General features: G+C 39.9%; 1 protein-coding gene across 5 annotated transcripts in view; it reads left to right on the forward strand.

Moving 5' to 3' along the window:
• Nucleotides 1-16568, forward strand: part of plekhg5a (pleckstrin homology domain containing, family G (with RhoGef domain) member 5a) — a 56831-nt gene that overhangs the window by 36829 nt on the left and 3434 nt on the right. For 3 of the 5 annotated variants that reach the window (XM_017682905.2, XM_037532293.1, XM_037532295.1), the window contains 12 exons: nucleotides 1437-1589; nucleotides 6612-6803; nucleotides 9280-9441; nucleotides 10534-10629; nucleotides 10817-11017; nucleotides 12244-12354; nucleotides 13040-13189; nucleotides 13270-13407; nucleotides 13506-13625; nucleotides 14795-15043; nucleotides 15258-15388; nucleotides 15525-16562. In XM_017682905.2, the coding sequence (XP_017538394.1) occupies nucleotides 1437-1589; nucleotides 6612-6803; nucleotides 9280-9441; nucleotides 10534-10629; nucleotides 10817-11017; nucleotides 12244-12354; nucleotides 13040-13189; nucleotides 13270-13407; nucleotides 13506-13625; nucleotides 14795-15043; nucleotides 15258-15388; nucleotides 15525-16562 (2741 nt within the window). The remainder of the gene's footprint in view (nucleotides 1-1436; nucleotides 1590-6611; nucleotides 6804-9279; nucleotides 9442-10533; nucleotides 10630-10816; nucleotides 11018-12243; nucleotides 12355-13039; nucleotides 13190-13269; nucleotides 13408-13505; nucleotides 13626-14794; nucleotides 15044-15257; nucleotides 15389-15524; nucleotides 16563-16568) is intronic. The other 2 variants (XM_037532292.1, XM_037532294.1) reach the window with 2 other exon arrangements.

The following is a 16568-nucleotide window of genomic DNA, read 5'->3' on the forward strand; positions in this document are numbered from 1 at the left end:
TTTCAGTTTAAGTTCCAAAACTAAAGAGGAATACTCTTTGTGTAAGATATCATCTAAAGGCAAGTTCATACCAAGAGGGTTTTTGAAGTGTTTGTAATCATTTGTAAGACTGAACATTTAAAAGTTTTAGTCCACACTGGCTTGCTTATGTGTTGAAGTGCTGATGCATGTCCTGATAGGTCACAAATGGTGTTCCATGTGAAATATTAAATCTGATCCCTATCCTGGTCCACCACCCACCTTATTCTGAACAGTTACTAAGTCCCACCTTAGTCAGTTTATAATGTCACACTGCTTAACACCATCAAGCTGTTTAGCATGGCTGTTTTACATAGGGCTTACCACAGGTGTTCAAAGTTCAAAACCGATGTGTTATTGCTTCCTCATGACACACACGCACTGCCCTGTCAGCATGTTCTGTGGAAGACTACAGAAAACTGCAGTAAACTGTTATTATTTAATGAAAAATCTTACCCGGAAGGTCAGGCTTTCACAGGAACTACAGCATGCACCTGTTTATGTCCTGTGATCATTTTGCTGCTATGGGTAAAGATAATAACCGTCAATGATACGTCTGATTGGCTGTGCTGTGGTAACAGTGTACCGCTGTCAACTTTTGTGTTGTTAGGGTGTTGTAAGTGCTTTGGTCCATTGTGCCACTGAGGTAGGGAGGTCAGAAGCTTGCTGTGCCGTGCTATACCCGGAAGGGCTTATGTAACCTGCCAGAAAGGTGCACAGCCAGGATGGGAGAGATAAGACAGTGCCATAGTGTGAGAAAGTTAGGAGTGGTGCCGTGTGTTGTCCTGGCAGCAGATGGACTGTGTGGCAGAGAGGGCTGGAGGAGCACCAGAAGCTATTCGTCACTCCCACCAGCCCTGAGACAGGGGTCAAAGGACACAGTGCTGGAGAAGGATTGCCATACGATGGGACTGACAGTAGCATATGAGCATATAGAGGATACACAGAAGAAAAAAGGAAATACCAAAGAAGGAACACATTTCGAAGAGCTTTGGGGACTGAATCATGTTTCAAAGTGTTTAGGTTTGCAATTTAGTAGTGCAGACTATGGATGTAAACTGTTAGGATTGAAGAAGAACGAATGGTCTTTGATCCTGTGGCACTGTCCAATCCTGTTGTGCAGAATATAAAATAGTTGACGAAGAAAATAGGAACCTGTTTGTGGAGTTCAGCCATTTACTCCATTTAACTTTTTTCAGCAATGTCTGTAGTCTTTAATAGGCCTTTTTAACATTTCAGACTTTTCAGTTAGATCAGTTCTTCTTGTTTTTGTGCACGCGAAAGCACTTTTTGGTGTTGTTGAAATGCCAAATTTCCGTCAGAGGACGTGGCATGTGCCCAGTGTTGCAGCCCATCCGGAGAGGACTGAGGGGATGCTGACCTACTACAGCCCCCTGAGCGAGTTCCCTTTGTCGCAGACCCGCAGGCCGCAGACCCTGGGGCTGGTGGCTGCCCGCGTGCAGCGATTCGAGGCTGGGATGACCCTTCCTATCAGCCCTGTGTCTGTGGGCTCTCCCTCCCCTACAAGCTGCCCTTCTGATCTACCAGGACAGACTAAACAAGGAAACAAGGTACTCATGCCCTGCCAAATGTCCAATAAGGGGAATTCCTGTACTGTCTCTGGGATGATCATCAAAGACATCATAGTTTTTATGAAAAGAAAATCGTAGTAATACTAAGAAAATTTCTGTAACATTTAAGTGAATATGGAATAATGGAATAAATTGGAATAATTACTTTACTGAATATTATACAGTTTACTTGATTATCTACTTTAATGTTTACTTTATTATACAGAGATAATAGATTATTATAACAGTATTATACACCACTATACAGTTATTATAGCTTTTTATTGTGCTAATAAATTTTTTTTTTTGTAAGGTTGAGTTAAAATGGTAATAACTGATGGTAAATGTTTAAAGCTTTTTTAAAAAGTTAAAAACTTTTTAAGGGCAGTTCGGGTACTGTATTGAAGTTTGACGATGACTGCTTGGTGGGATGAGGGATCAGGTGGCCAACAATATAGCCTTCCTTCAGCAGCAGAACTCATAAATCCTGGCAATTTAACTGCTAATTTAACTTACACTGCTAGTTTGCTAAGGGCTACACAGCTAGCAACATCAAAAAAGACCAGACTTCCAGTTCATGAGGCAAAGTTGATGAGGGCATTTTAAAAACAAGATTGAAGCGAGCAAAAGTTTTTGCCACTGTAATTCTTTCTTATATCAATTGGGAAATTCCAACATATAAACTAATAACCTAAGTCTTATTCTAAAAAAAGGTAACTTTAAGCATACTTATTACTTTACAGTGTAGATGGCAGGAACATTCATTGTTATGTGTACGGTATCAGTCCATCAGACCTTGAGTCTGAATACAGGTTTAAGGTTTAAGACATGTTATGTTATGTGGTTTCAGGTGTAGGAAAACGAAACTTAAGCAGGCTCTCTTATCATACTGTACTATGTCATATAAAGAGCACATTATTGCTGTGTGAAACATTAATCTTTAACTACTGATGGATGCACTTGGAAACCATGAAGATTTCTATTATTGATTCATATTTTTGTACGTCTGTCTTTACTACATTTTTGTTGTCATAATTCCAATTATTGACTTGTAGGTGTAAATTAGGGCCATTCTTAGATCTACATAAAACAAAACTGAGGAAGTCTCATGATTCAGAAGTCATATGACATGGAACTATGCAGGACACAGGTTAATATGTAAATGTGGCTTCAGTTCATGGTTCCATTGCCATTCCTTTTCAAGTTTTTCATTTTTGACGAAAATATATATATACCAAGAAACTGATGCACATGAACAATTTTGCTTTGACACAGTAATCAACAGAATTTACTTTTTGATGTTTCTTATCACTGGCTGTAGATTTCAGATGGAGCCCCTCTCTTTAAAATGCAAATTAGGCAATGAAGCAAATTGTGACAGGACCTAATTAGTTCACTTAGTAGAGGCTTGTGTTGCTTAGCTCTAAGTGAATGACTTTGCTCGGCAATGAAGTGTTTTGTAAGCTGATAAAGTCCTTAGTGTCTGTATCCATGTCTTGTTTGTTCTGCCTTGTTTCTTTGTTTCTAGTTGTGACCTGGCTATTTTGTCTTTTACCTGTAGAATTTGTAGTTTTGGCTCATAATAATAGCATGGCACGATCTGTTTTTGATCATTTCTTGTTCTTTTTAAACAAGCACAGAAACCAAAAAAGTCACAAGTGCAGACCTGAATCTGCAATACAGAATTACGATAATACATGCATGTCCAGATAGAGCATTGGTTCTTTAGGTTGACTACCATTGAGCATTTGCCTGGTGAGATCAAGGCAAAGCACTGCAGCGATTATCAATGGAGAACTCAGTTGGTGGCTCTCCAGGATGTGAGCGGACTCTCATCACAGGATCTTCCTCCTACATGGGTGAAAGCCAAGTGCTGCTCTGTGGTCGGTTTGCACCATTTCCTAGTAAAGATGGCTATTAGGAGAGGAAAAGTAAGAGCTGATTTTGGATCAGTAGTGAAATGCGCTAAAGTGAGCACAGCTCCACCTCCCTCCTTTCCTGCCTCTGCTCCTGTCCCCTCTCTTCCTGTTCGCACAATAGGAGGGCAGGATCCTACCGTTTCCATGACAGCCGGCCAGCCCTCTTCAGTAATGCAGCACCAAGCTCCTGCTTCAGATCTCCACCTTCAGGTTCACTCTTACACACACGGGCACAGAGAGGTGGATTTGAATGTCTGGTTCTGTTTGTGCTCTAGGAAGGGTGTGACAGCAGCAGACGACTGCATGGTTTAAAGAAGGAGGTAGTTGCTGGAGATTCATTTTCAGGGGTTTCAGTATGGGCTGGATTCATTTCTGATGTAGTGCAATGGTGAACAGCATTTTGGAAATGCCTCTCACATCCTCGGTGAGCTTCTGGCACATTTTATTCTTTCAGTTTGTATGAAAATGTTTGAAATTCTTATGTTGTTTATATATATATATATATATATAAATGTATGTGTGTGTGTGTATCATAATCATCTAATCATCTGTGTATCATAATCATCAGTTCTGCTGAATGAATGCAAAGCAAACACTTCTTACACAGTACTTCCAAGATGCTTGACTTATTGTTCATATATATATATATATTATTGTTCATACACTGGTGTATATATATATATATATATATATATATATATATATATATATATATATATACACATACATATATACGTATATATATATATATATACATATATACGTATATATATATATATATATATATATATATATATATATATATATATATACCAGTGTATGAACAATAAGTCAAGCATCTTGGAAGTACTGTGCAAGAAGTATTTGCTTTGCATTCATTCAGCAAAACCAATGCACGAGTTTCTGTGTGAGATGATCATGATTCCATAGACTTGTTTGTGGACTTTATGTGTTCAGTCTAAGTGAGCAAAACTGGCTGTCCTGTGTCACACTCACCAAAATGGCCACTGATAATGAGGTTAATGAGCCTGCTGTAGCCACTGGTACAATGAAGACCTACATTAGGTATCTATTACATCACTGCTGCTTGCAAACTATCACTTAAAGCTGTAATGTAAGCACTCATCTGTATAGTAGTGCATTGACTGACTGTCTATTAGACTGTATAATTCTCCAGAATGTGGCTTTTAATTTTAGTAACCTGATAAGGCTACTGCATGCCCAGTGAGTCTTTGGGCCAAGAATTTAGCTCTAATGCATCAGTCTATTAACAGATACACATTGCATTTAAACCTGCTTTGATATCTGACCACAAATAATCTAAATGTTACCTGATTGTAATCATAAACAGGCTTTTTGTAGGGAAGCAAGAGTACAGGACATTGAGCTTTAACATTTTTCTCAAAGTGTACTGCTAAAGCCTATTTGCAATAGAAATGGCCTGTTTTTTTTTTTCAAACCCATTGTGTTTTTCCACCAGAAGAATTGATATTTATGATTAGAACACATTGTCTCAAATGCAAAGTCATTTGACCCTAGGGACATTTAGAAACTTTCCCTCAGTGTGCTCATACGTTCCTCAATTCTTCTCCATTGTCGCAGGGAGGGAAAAGCCTTTCCCGTGTTTTCCAAACGTTGCCTTGCCTCTTTTCCTGTTGTGACTCAGGGGTTCCTCCTGTGCTCCTGGGTCAAAGGGTGCATGCTCTGCTGTCAGTCAATTTTATAAGGTTACAACCTCTCTCTGTATATACATTTGACAAAACCAAGATGACGTTGACACCTTTTGATAGCATAACGGTTTTCGGGCTTTAGATTTGAGCTTTGTTTGTCAGTCCCGAGGTGAAATCCACTCATGAAGGCATATAGACGGACAAGCGCCGCTTTGTTTATGTACAAATGTCTAGATTGCATTGTCTTAGCGCTTCCTTACTTGCCAAGCTCCAGGCTAAGTCTGGGTAAACAACATAATGCCACAACCCGCCCTGACTACTTTAAAGGACTCACATACTATAAGCCGTAGTTCATAGTTTGTATGACAGGAGAGTTCCTTCTTAACTGTGTCCAAGAGTAATCATATGTCAGAGGGTTAAAGGAATTTCAATCCAATCGATAGCACATGGTAGATATATGATATCATTTAAACCCTATATTTAAATCAAACTAGTACAAAGACAACATATGCTGAAACTAAGAAATGTCATTGTTTTTTTAAAAATATATGCCCATTTTGCATTTCATGGCAGTAACATGTTTTTAAAAAATTGGTACAGGAGCAACAAAAGACTAGTAAAGTTGTGTAATGCAAAAAATCGAGTGAAACCTGGTGAAACATCTCACAACTAATTAAGTTTATTGGCAATAGGTCAGTAACATGATTGGCTATATAAAGAGCATGCCAGAGATTCTCAGATTTAGAAGTAAAAACAGGGAGGGGTTCATTATATCATTAAAAGATTCACAGAATTCATAGTAATCTCTTCATGCAAAGGACAAGTCCAGAAACCATTATTGGTCATGATGTTTGGTCCCATCAGCACTGCACTAATAAATAGACACAATTCTGTAGTGGAAATCATTGCATGGGCTCAGGAACACTTCTAAAAAACACTGTCTGTGAGCAAATTTCATCACTGCATCCACAAATGCAAGTTAAACCTCTAACATGCAAAGAAAAAAACATATATAAGGGGATCATGGGCACATGCCATGGGTGTCTGGCATCATATCCAAAATAGACATAGACTTTTCAAAAAACATTGAAATTTCACATTTTCAGCATGATATGTTGTCTTTGTACTGTTTTCAATTAAACATAGGGTTTAAATGATTTGCACAACACTGCACTCTGTTTTTAGTTGCATTTTGCATAGTAATCCAACTTTTTTGGAAACGGGGTTGTAGGGGTTCAGCATTTCAGGTCAACCTATGTACTTCAAATCAATGCGTTTTTTGTTCTTTTACTAAGTACAGGAAAACGTACAGAAAAGTAATTTTTAATGGTATTCAACTGTATGCTATAGATGTAGCAGATAGAGATTAGGTTGAGTGTCCTTTAATCCTGGAAAGAAGACTGTCTTTCTCTCATTCACTCTTTCCTTTTCAGGGTCAAGCACGTCGGCGGAAGAACATGACAGAGTTCTTGGGTGATGCCAGCATCCCTGCTTCAGACACTGTCTCCCAGCTGAGCGGTTCCCTCCCAAACTCTGCCACAGGAGCTGACAGGTGGAAGAACCGGGCAGCCAGTCGCTTCAGCGGCCTTTTCAGCTCTGGTTCAGGCAACGGCTCTGTCGGCAAGGTCTGTCTCTTACATGTGCAGTGTCAAACATTCTCACACCTACCACATGAGCACAAGTTCTTCCACTTGGCAACCTTGTTATTTCTTACACTTGGGCCACTTATACTTTTAGCCATAAGGAAAAGGATGTCTATTTGTCAAATCCAACAAGCTTTTCTTAATTCTTAATGGAACCCCAGATGACCAGAGGAGAGTGTACAAGTGGAGCTTTCCTGGAAGTGTGCTCAGGATGTCAGTGAAGTGTTTGTAGTATGCACACGTTGCACCCATTTACACATGCAGCATCCCCTAGCAGATGCACCTTGTTTGGTAATGTAGGAGGACTTGGGCTGCTCTTGTGCTGAAAGTGCATTTACGCCCGCTGGCAGTCCCAGGAGGACATGTTTGGTGGCATAGGTCATGTCCTGCTCTCTTTGTGTTGGTTTGGCTCTTGTTAATGGCCTGACGCTGGTCCGGTGTGGACAACAATGCCTCCTGTGTGTCGTGCACGGCCTAAGGAGCTTAAGAAAGGTGCCTGGGGGTTTTTGCTTTTAACTGTAAACAGCACAGTACACAATGACGCAGTCCACCGAGGCATAGACAGCCTTAAATGTTAAACCAAGTATCTCTTACAGCTAATGCTGTTTAGATTGTGATAAAATGGACCAGCTTACATGAATCTACAGTATCTGCCACATTTGTATTGAATAATCAGTTGCCATGGACAATGTTGAATTTCCCTGTGCAAAACCTGTTGATTTTAAATGCACTTTGAAGCATTTGTCAGTAAATGTTTATGTGATAGCCAGAGCTCTCTTAATGATATACTGCATCCCAAAATGCAGCATAGTAATTTCAGGAAGATGTAACCCCCTTGGATTAAGCCTATTATAGATATTCAAATGGCAGCAAAGTGAAAGAACATATTTCCAAATGTTACTGCACTTTCTCTGCTGGTCTTGAGGTGGTTTGGTTACTTACTTCACTTAATAAAGTTAATTTGCTGCATAAATTACATGGTTGAAAATTTTGCTTAAGTTAGTCTTAGCTCAACAATCCATATAGCACCATCATTTCACAGATATGTGTGGAGTCATACTGATTATTTTGAAATCAAACTAGCTCATATTACAATATATGAAAATAATGAGAATGAAATCACTGCACTTTTAGCAAACATTAGTATTTTTGAAAACCACACAGGTTTAACACACAGAAAAATCCAAAATTGACAATATTAAAATATTTAAATGTTTGGCTTTAGAGATGGGTAAAAACAACACCCTCCACTACGACATATTATCTTTTAAAAGTTATCAGGAACATCTCATGACCAAAATACATCCATATGTGCTGCTGAGGAGCTTAATATCAGCTAGAAATGGTTACAAAGCTGTGTGTTTGAAGTTTAAGGAAAACTGGTGCATCTTCAGATGGGTCTGATTGGCTTGATTCCTGCCCTGTACTACACTACACAGCTTTTATCACATACTGGCTAGTATACTGTTTTCAAATTTACATTTACATTTATGGCATTTGGCTGATGCTCTTATCCAGAGCGACTTACAACTTGATCATTTTACGCAGGTAGGCGAAGGTAGTGTTAGGAGTCTTGCCCAAGGACTCTTATTGGTATAGTGTAGGGTGCTTACCCAGGCAGGGATTGAACCCTAGTCTACAGCATAGAAGGCGAAGGTGTTAACCACTACACTACAACAACCACGTAAACATACTGTTTACTACTGATGAAGCGTAGCACTCAGCATACAGCATATACTGGTGCAGCATGCAATATAGAGTGTACTATTTTGACCACAGTCATTCTCTCATGTCTGTCTAGAATGGTTGTAGTATTGAATTTGCTTTATGTAGTCAAATATGTCGAGCATATTCACAGATTTCAGCAACTGCCCAAAGGCTTTTATTATAAGTGTCAATCAAACAGCAGAATCACTTGCTGTCTTTAAATGACGTCTGAAGACCCATCTCTTTACACTACACTTATCTAATCACTAACACTGTCTATTAAAGATCTTCACCTCTTTTTGTTCACTGTATTTTATTACAAACTTTTTTTCAGCAGGTTTAGTGTTGTGTAGACTCTGTGTTGAGTTGTAGGTATTTTTCTACTTGTTGTATTTGTTTTAGGTCTCAATGCATAGATAACTTCAGGTAGCAATTTAGAGCAAAGCTCTTTAAAATTATGTCGACCTTTGTTAACATGAGATATTCTGAAGTAATGACAAGCACTTTTGTAAGTCGCTCTGGATAAGAGCGTCTGCTAAATGCCATAAATGTAAATGTAAATGTAAAGTGTGTTTGGAGTCATGGTGTTTTCTGGTCTTTTCTAAGTACAATAAAAGTGTTTACATTTCTTTATGATCAAAAACCTTATTTCACAGTGACAGCAGACAAAACGATTGAAAAATGCTGGAGTATTCCAGTATTCCAGTATTTAGATACTGGCAACTGATGGGTCTTTTTTTCCTTTCTGCAGGAGTGTGATCGTGTAGAGCAGTTACAGAGTAAACTTCACTCCTACACTGTGTTTGGACTACCTAAAATGCCTCAGCAACTCTCCTTCCACAGAGATTCTTGGGAGGAGGAGCCTAATCTAGAGCTAGAGGAGAGCTGGAAAGAGTTACTGGAGAACCCTGAGGTGCAAACACACACACACACACACACACACACATGCAAACAGACCCCTGTCTTCTTTCAAGATAATATTCAACAAGCAGCACTTCTGCACTGTTCTACATTGACCTTTGCACAACATCAGCTGGATAGATATAATGGAGTGTTGTTTTGCACTGTAGTTGACACAGACAGAAACCTAGATAAAAGAAAAGTTTATAGCCCTATAATCAGACACATTGCTGGTGTCATTTTTTTCACTTGTATAATGCATTCAGTGGAATACCTGTGGCGAAGCACATGGAAGACATTTTTATAATCAGGCATTTATGACATTACAACCCAATATAAATACAAGATTAAAGTCATCTCACTCTGTTTCTCTGGAAAGAGAACCTGACCTCTCATTTTATGACAGTAATCAATGGTAAATTGAAAGACTTGATAGTTTCTGCATTTATGTTGCACTCTTTGTGTGTTTGGATTTGGGTATATTGTGGAGATGACTTGGTTATAATGCTGCTGTTGGTCGTATGTTGTGTTCCTTGTCTACACCCTAGAGAGTAATTGTGGCTTCATGGAAGTCCAGAGCTATCATATGATGTCCATTTATTAAGCAGTTATATAACCAGTTCTGGCAAAAGGATCTGTAACGCTGAGTTGGTTCACAGCATATTCCATAAATGAAGAAAAGTGGTAGCCATCTTGTAACATGAGAAACCACATAAGCTAGACTATTTTGATTATTTAACAAATTCAGAAGGTTAAAGGAGCATACGCGATGATTTAGACATGGAATTTGTACAGTGCTTTGTGGTAGGATATAAGCTTCCATTACATTAGCTGTATTAGCCTCATAGCTCCAGTACAAAACTAAAGAAACAAAATTTGGATGTCTTGACTGATCAACTTTATTTGGGGTAAAATATTTTGCAAAAAAAAATGTAAATCTGTTTTCCAATATGTATAGATACAGTAATAGTAGGCTGTATAGATAAAAAACTTTTTTCCATTAATGCAGTATGTTGGCACAAAACATATTCTGAGAAATCATCAGTAAAATCTAATCTTTATTTCATGTGTCCTCATGTGCCATGCTTCCTTTTCTTATCTGTAGATGTTACCCAAACGACAGTGTCACCAGCAGGAAGCCATTTGGGAGCTTCTGCAGACAGAGTCGGACTACATTAAGAAATTGCACGTCATCACTGATGTAAGCTTAACTGTGGAGAAAGTGCTGTCACTAGAATATTGGATTATATTTCACATTAGAATTTTGCAGTAGCTTCTTCTTGTAATTAATTAGATAATAGTTTGAGGTTTAATGTAATGCCACAGCACTTAATTTCTGTTTTGATGACTGTGCTTCTGTGTGTGTGTGTGTGTGTGTGTGTGTGTAGTTGTTCCTCTGTGGACTGTTGAACCTGCAGGAGAGTGGACTGCTGAGTGAGGTTGAGCCTGCCCGTCTTTTTGGGAACATTCAGGAAATTGTGCTACTGCACACTTCACTGTGGACTGAGGTCTTGCTGCCGATGCTGCAGGGGGCCAGACAGAAACATGCCCTGCTTGACCCTATGGACCTGCATCAGGGATTTAGCACTGTGAGTAAGCACATGCGCATAAAATACATATTGGGCAAATTAACATACTGCTGTAACACATGCCTTAGAGGCTGAACCAATCCAGACAAAAAACCCTAAAATGATGGTTCTCAATGCAAAATTTCCCAGTAGGAAATTCTTGCTCTACAAAATGTTATATTATGTATAATGTTATATCCTTAGTCAAACAAGCCTAATTCAAATCAGCTAACAGACCAATGAGTTCTACTACTTTTTCAAACTTATATATGAAATATTTCTGTTAACACAGGAAAAAATGTTGTCAATAAAGAATTTTAAATCATAGTCTGTACAAGCAAAATGCCAGGACAACTATAGAGATGCTCCAATCAGAGCTTAGACATGATCCTTCAAGATGAAACAGGCCAATCAGATTAGCTGTTGAGGTGGGACAAAAGCAGAGCCAAAGCATGATTACACATGGAACACAGGAAAATACAGAAGAAACATAACTGCTGAATTATATTGATTGGTTATTGACTTTCTTGATTTCAAGAATTGCAAAAGGTAGGCTACAGAGGGAGCAGTGGCAGCAGCAGTCACATATATTGGCCACCTATAGAAGAAACTGTTTCATTCTGTTCATATATGTTTGAATTAATTTGTATTTACATGAAGAAGTGAATTTTTGTTTGTGTTTCTGAGAATCTCCAGTTCATAGTGTTTTCTAATTTGGCCATATGTTATCATAGGCCAATAACCAATATTAGCTGGCCATGTTCTTCGGGCCCTCAGGCACCACTGCATCAAAAACAGACACAATTCTGTAGTGGAGATTATTACAAGGGCTCAGGAACACTTCTAAAACCAATGTCTGAATGTCTGTGAAAACATTTCATCATTCCATGAATGTAAGTTAAAAGTTTACCATGCAAAGAAGAAAACATATAAAGAGAGGATCAAGAAATGCTGTGTCATTCTCTGGGCCAGAGCTCATTTAAGGGATGAGATGAAGTGGAGAAGTGTCCTGTGGTCCGACATATCAAAATTTGAAATTCCTCTGGGCTAAAGAGGACAGCGAGCTTCCAGCTTGTTATCAGCAGACAGTTCAAAAGCCAGCATCTGTGATGGCATGAGGGGCCATGGGTGATTTGAAGACAAATATGTAACTTTTATATAATTAATCATACAGAGATGTCTCTGTGCAGCTAAGATTTTCTTTGGTATACGTGTGTGTGTGTGTGTGTTTGTATCTTTGCATGCAGTTTAGTTACAGATTTAAGCCGTACATCCGTTACTGCATGGAGGAAGAGAGCTGTATGGAGTACATGCGCACTTTACTGAAGGACAACGAGCTGTTCAGGATCTATGTGACTGTGAGTGTCTTACTGCTGGTATTCACTTCAATATGTGGCATAGAGCTGTTAGCTATAAGATTGACAGAAGCCATCACATTCAGTATGTTTTAGCTCACAATAAATGTTTTGTACTCTTTGATTAGCTTCCTCAAGAGTATTAGGACCTGAAATTGAGTAAAGAAATGCTAGATGTCACTGAGGACTGAATAGAAGTCCTCATTCTATTCAGCACATTGCTGAGGAGTAATGTGGTAAATGTATGAGAAACCCTTAGCATTATTTTTTTATTAAAGACAGAACATAACAAGTAACTGCATGTGAAAGCAGGGAGATCTAAATGGTTTGCTTGCATCACTACAGGGAATATTTAGTCATCACTGATCAATGTGATTCCCATTTTTGTAAAGCTGCTTTGTGACAACATCAGTTGTAAAAAGCGCTATATAAATAAATTTGATTTGATTTGATTTGATTTGATCAATAAATAAAACTCATTGGGTGGCTACTTCATTCTTGTTATATACAATGGCAGCAGGCTAAGACAATAACTATTCTTCAGTTCAGAGGATTTGTGTACTTATTGTTATGCAGACACCCCACCAGTGTAGATGAGAGATCTTTCTTTCTTGGCATTCATCCAATAAAGTTGTACTTGGTGGAAGCTTTTGCATTGCCAGATGGCCAGACTCTGTTGTTTTTGCAGTGGGCAGAGACCCATAAGCAGTGTAGCCGACTGAAGCTGACCGACATGCTAGTAAAGCCTCACCAGAGACTTACCAAGTACCCCCTACTTCTGAAGAGTGTGCTGAAAAAGACTGATGACCAGGGAGCACGAGAGGCCGTTAATAGAATGGTAAGAAGGATAATACAGTAAATGCAGTATTTGTGACTATGTGACATTAAGCTTAAACTATGTGGTGTGTTTAACTACAGATTGCTGCAGTGGAAGGCTTCATCAACAATGTGGACTCTCAAATGAGGCAACGAGAAGAGAAACACAAGTTGGCAGCCATTGCTAGCCGCATTGAGGCCTATGAAGCCGTGGAAGGCGCTAGTGAGGAAGTAGAAAAGGTGAAACTGAAGAACCCTCACACTTGTTACACCTTGACCCTCTTGGTTGTCCAAAAGGCCACCTACACTGACCACCCATTCTGTTCTAAAACCCTCAGATCCTCAAGGAGTACAATCAGTTTGACCTTAGTGCTCCAGTGATGGGTGCCTCACCAGAAGAGACACGGCAACTTCATCTGGAGGGAGCACTGAGGATGAAGGAGGGGAAGGAGAGCAGGGTGAGAAATCTGACCTTAAGTATTGATTCAGCTAGTTTCAGCTGATGCAGTGAAAGTACATTCAAACCATTATACTCTTAGGAAAAAGCAGATAATTGTGTAGTAATAAGTTCTGTAGAGTCTGTTTGGAAGCTCTTTGAGGCTCTCTATGTAATTTGTTTCTTGGAGAAAAGTATGGCCCTTTACTGTACTTTAACGTTTTGTTATTGTTATTTTTGCCTAATTGCTTCTTTGTTAGTCATTGCCAATTCCTACTTGCTGCCTATATTGGGAAGCTACCAATAACTTCCAATTTGGGAGTTTGCACACAAACATATACTTCCTCCAAGACATGTAAAGATGATCAGCACTTCCCTTTTTTTGAACTGTAAATCATACAGTGTCATAGGGTCCTATGGCAGCTGAGAAAACAGTGACCTGCGTATGTGTTTTGGCAGATATATAGCACTGGCCAGCTTTGACAGGAGAGTGAAGTATTAGCAGTTTTCCCATCAGACAGTGCCATAGGGCACAGTATTTTTACTAATCCAAATCTAGAACTATCCATACCCTGGCCACATATATTAAATATAATTTAGTTTTATGTCTTTAAGCTGTGTCCACTTCCCATCACATAATGATATTCATGAAAGTTGGTGGGGTTTTCTGGAGGTTGTGTAATGGTTACATGATTTCCTAATGGAGTTGTTAACAACAAACAAAAATAACAGTATCAGCAGTGGAGTAGTGTCATTCAGGAAGAAGGGGCTTCGCTGAGGAGTTTCTTGAGATGTTAATTTATTTGGCACAGGCTAGCTAATGATTTTTAAGAAATGTCAGTTGTTGTATAACTTGAGTAATAATTTTGTGATGATTGCTATTTCTAGCTCTTCTCAGATTTCCTAATTCAGTGCTGTTGAAGAGTAACCAAACTCACTTAGAATAGTGATAGGCAATAGACAAAATGTGTCATCACAGATTTGTGATTGTACTGTGCCATTCATTACTCATATTACTGGATATTACTCATCCAGAGAGTAATGCCAACTGTGTTTTTGTCAATTCCTCAGCCACAGCCAGATTTCTGTGTAATCATGTCAACCCAAATTTGGGTCCGAACAATTGACTGCATGCTTTTAGCATTTTCCACAATTCCACAATTCCTTCATTGGTTATTATCTTCTCTATAGATGGACGTGTACTGTTTCTTGTTCACGGATGTGCTGTTGATCACCAAACCAGTGAAGCGTGTAGAGAAGGTGAAGGTGATTCGCCAGCCGCTGGTCATTCAGAATGTGGTCTGCAGGGAGCTGAAGGACCCAGGAGCCTTTCTTCTCATCTACCTCAATGAGTTCCGCACTGCTGTGGCCTCTTATTGCTTTCAGGCTAACAGTGCCACACAGGGACGCAGCTGGGTCGAGGCCATCTACAATGCTCAGGTACTTGCTTATTCTTAAAGTCTACTTTTGTCAACCATACACAATGACCCACTGAAATCATATTATTCCTTGCATTCTTGTCTTTAATAACACCACTAATTTTACATTTTGAGGAAGGTATTTCAGTATGTGTGGTACACTATGCAAAGCAGTGCAATTTTAGATTAGCATAATAGAGGTTTTGCACTCTAAGACACCAGACTGTTTTATTCAGAATCAGCTTGAGAGACTTCGCTCTGAATCACAGAGGGATGAGAGAGATGAAGAGGAAGAGGATGAGACAGAAAGCAGCATGTCCACATCCAGTTCCCCTTCTCTGCAGCATAAAGAACCACTAGGCAAGAGGTAATGCTAAAAGCCTTTGTAGAACACCTTGTGTAATAACAATCAAAAATGCTAATAATTTATAAATAAATATAAAGGATTTGGATTTGTTGGCCATATTTGCATTCTGATGGATATGATTATGTTTTCTCAAAAGCCATTCTCTCTCACCCAGCCATTCGGATGGGTCCACCGAAACCCTCTCAGTAGTTGCAATAGATGAGCAAGATGATTTAAGATCCTCATTGCCCCTGGAGACAGAGCCAGCGTCTCTCAGAGGTTCACTGCACTCTGATTCATCAAGCCCACGCGACTCACTTTCCACCAATGACAGCCGAGCTCTGGAGGGGCTAAAAGATCTGGTTGCCATGGAGCTGGATCCAGAGAGTCGTTCTTTGTCTATAGACAGTGCCTATGGAACCCTCTCTCCTGAGTCTCTGATTGCTGAGTTGGAGTTGAAGGGAGCGGTGGAACAGAGTGAAGGAGAGGAGACAGATACCGGGGAGGAAGAAGAAGCTTTTGAGGAAGATGATGATGCTGACAATGATGATGACGAGGCGGATGAAGAGGACTCAACAGCCTGGAATGGCTCTCAAGTTACTGTTAACGAGTCATGCACCTTGGACGATTATTCAAACCTCCTGGAGGAGCAGGTGGAGGAAGCAGAGGAGACGAAAGATGCAACAAATGGCCAACAGGATTTGAGTTGTCGCTCACTAACATTGCGGCGCCGTTCCCCTGTCCAGCCCCGCCCGGACTACTTGCAGCACTTTGCCCTCAGATCACAATCTGAGGACGACCTACTTCAGCGACTCGCCGCACCGTTGCACTCAAGAGCAACCTGGAGTGTCAGGAGCAACCGCAACATCAGCAAGAGCCTGTCACAGCTACCCAAACAGGTGCAGTACAGCAATGAGCACCTACGGGTAGAGGAGGGGCAGCCAATACAGAACCCCATCACTGTGCCCGACAAAGACATGAACACTTTGATGCAAGCAGAGTCTCGGCTCGTGCACAGGGCCCTGAGCTGTCCTAATGGCCAGGTCGAGAGTGAGAGAGCATCAGCCAGTGGTGCTTTGGAAGAAAAGGGTGACATGATGGCATTCCAGCAGCATCACCAGCAGAGGAAGCTGACCAGAGCTCAGCTGCAAAGGATACGCACTACCATGGTGCTCAATTCCACACTCACTGCCTCGTAAGT

Source organism: Pygocentrus nattereri, chromosome 21 (assembly GCF_015220715.1).
Source record: "Pygocentrus nattereri isolate fPygNat1 chromosome 21, fPygNat1.pri, whole genome shotgun sequence".
NCBI classification, from domain to species: domain Eukaryota; kingdom Metazoa; phylum Chordata; class Actinopteri; order Characiformes; family Serrasalmidae; genus Pygocentrus; species Pygocentrus nattereri.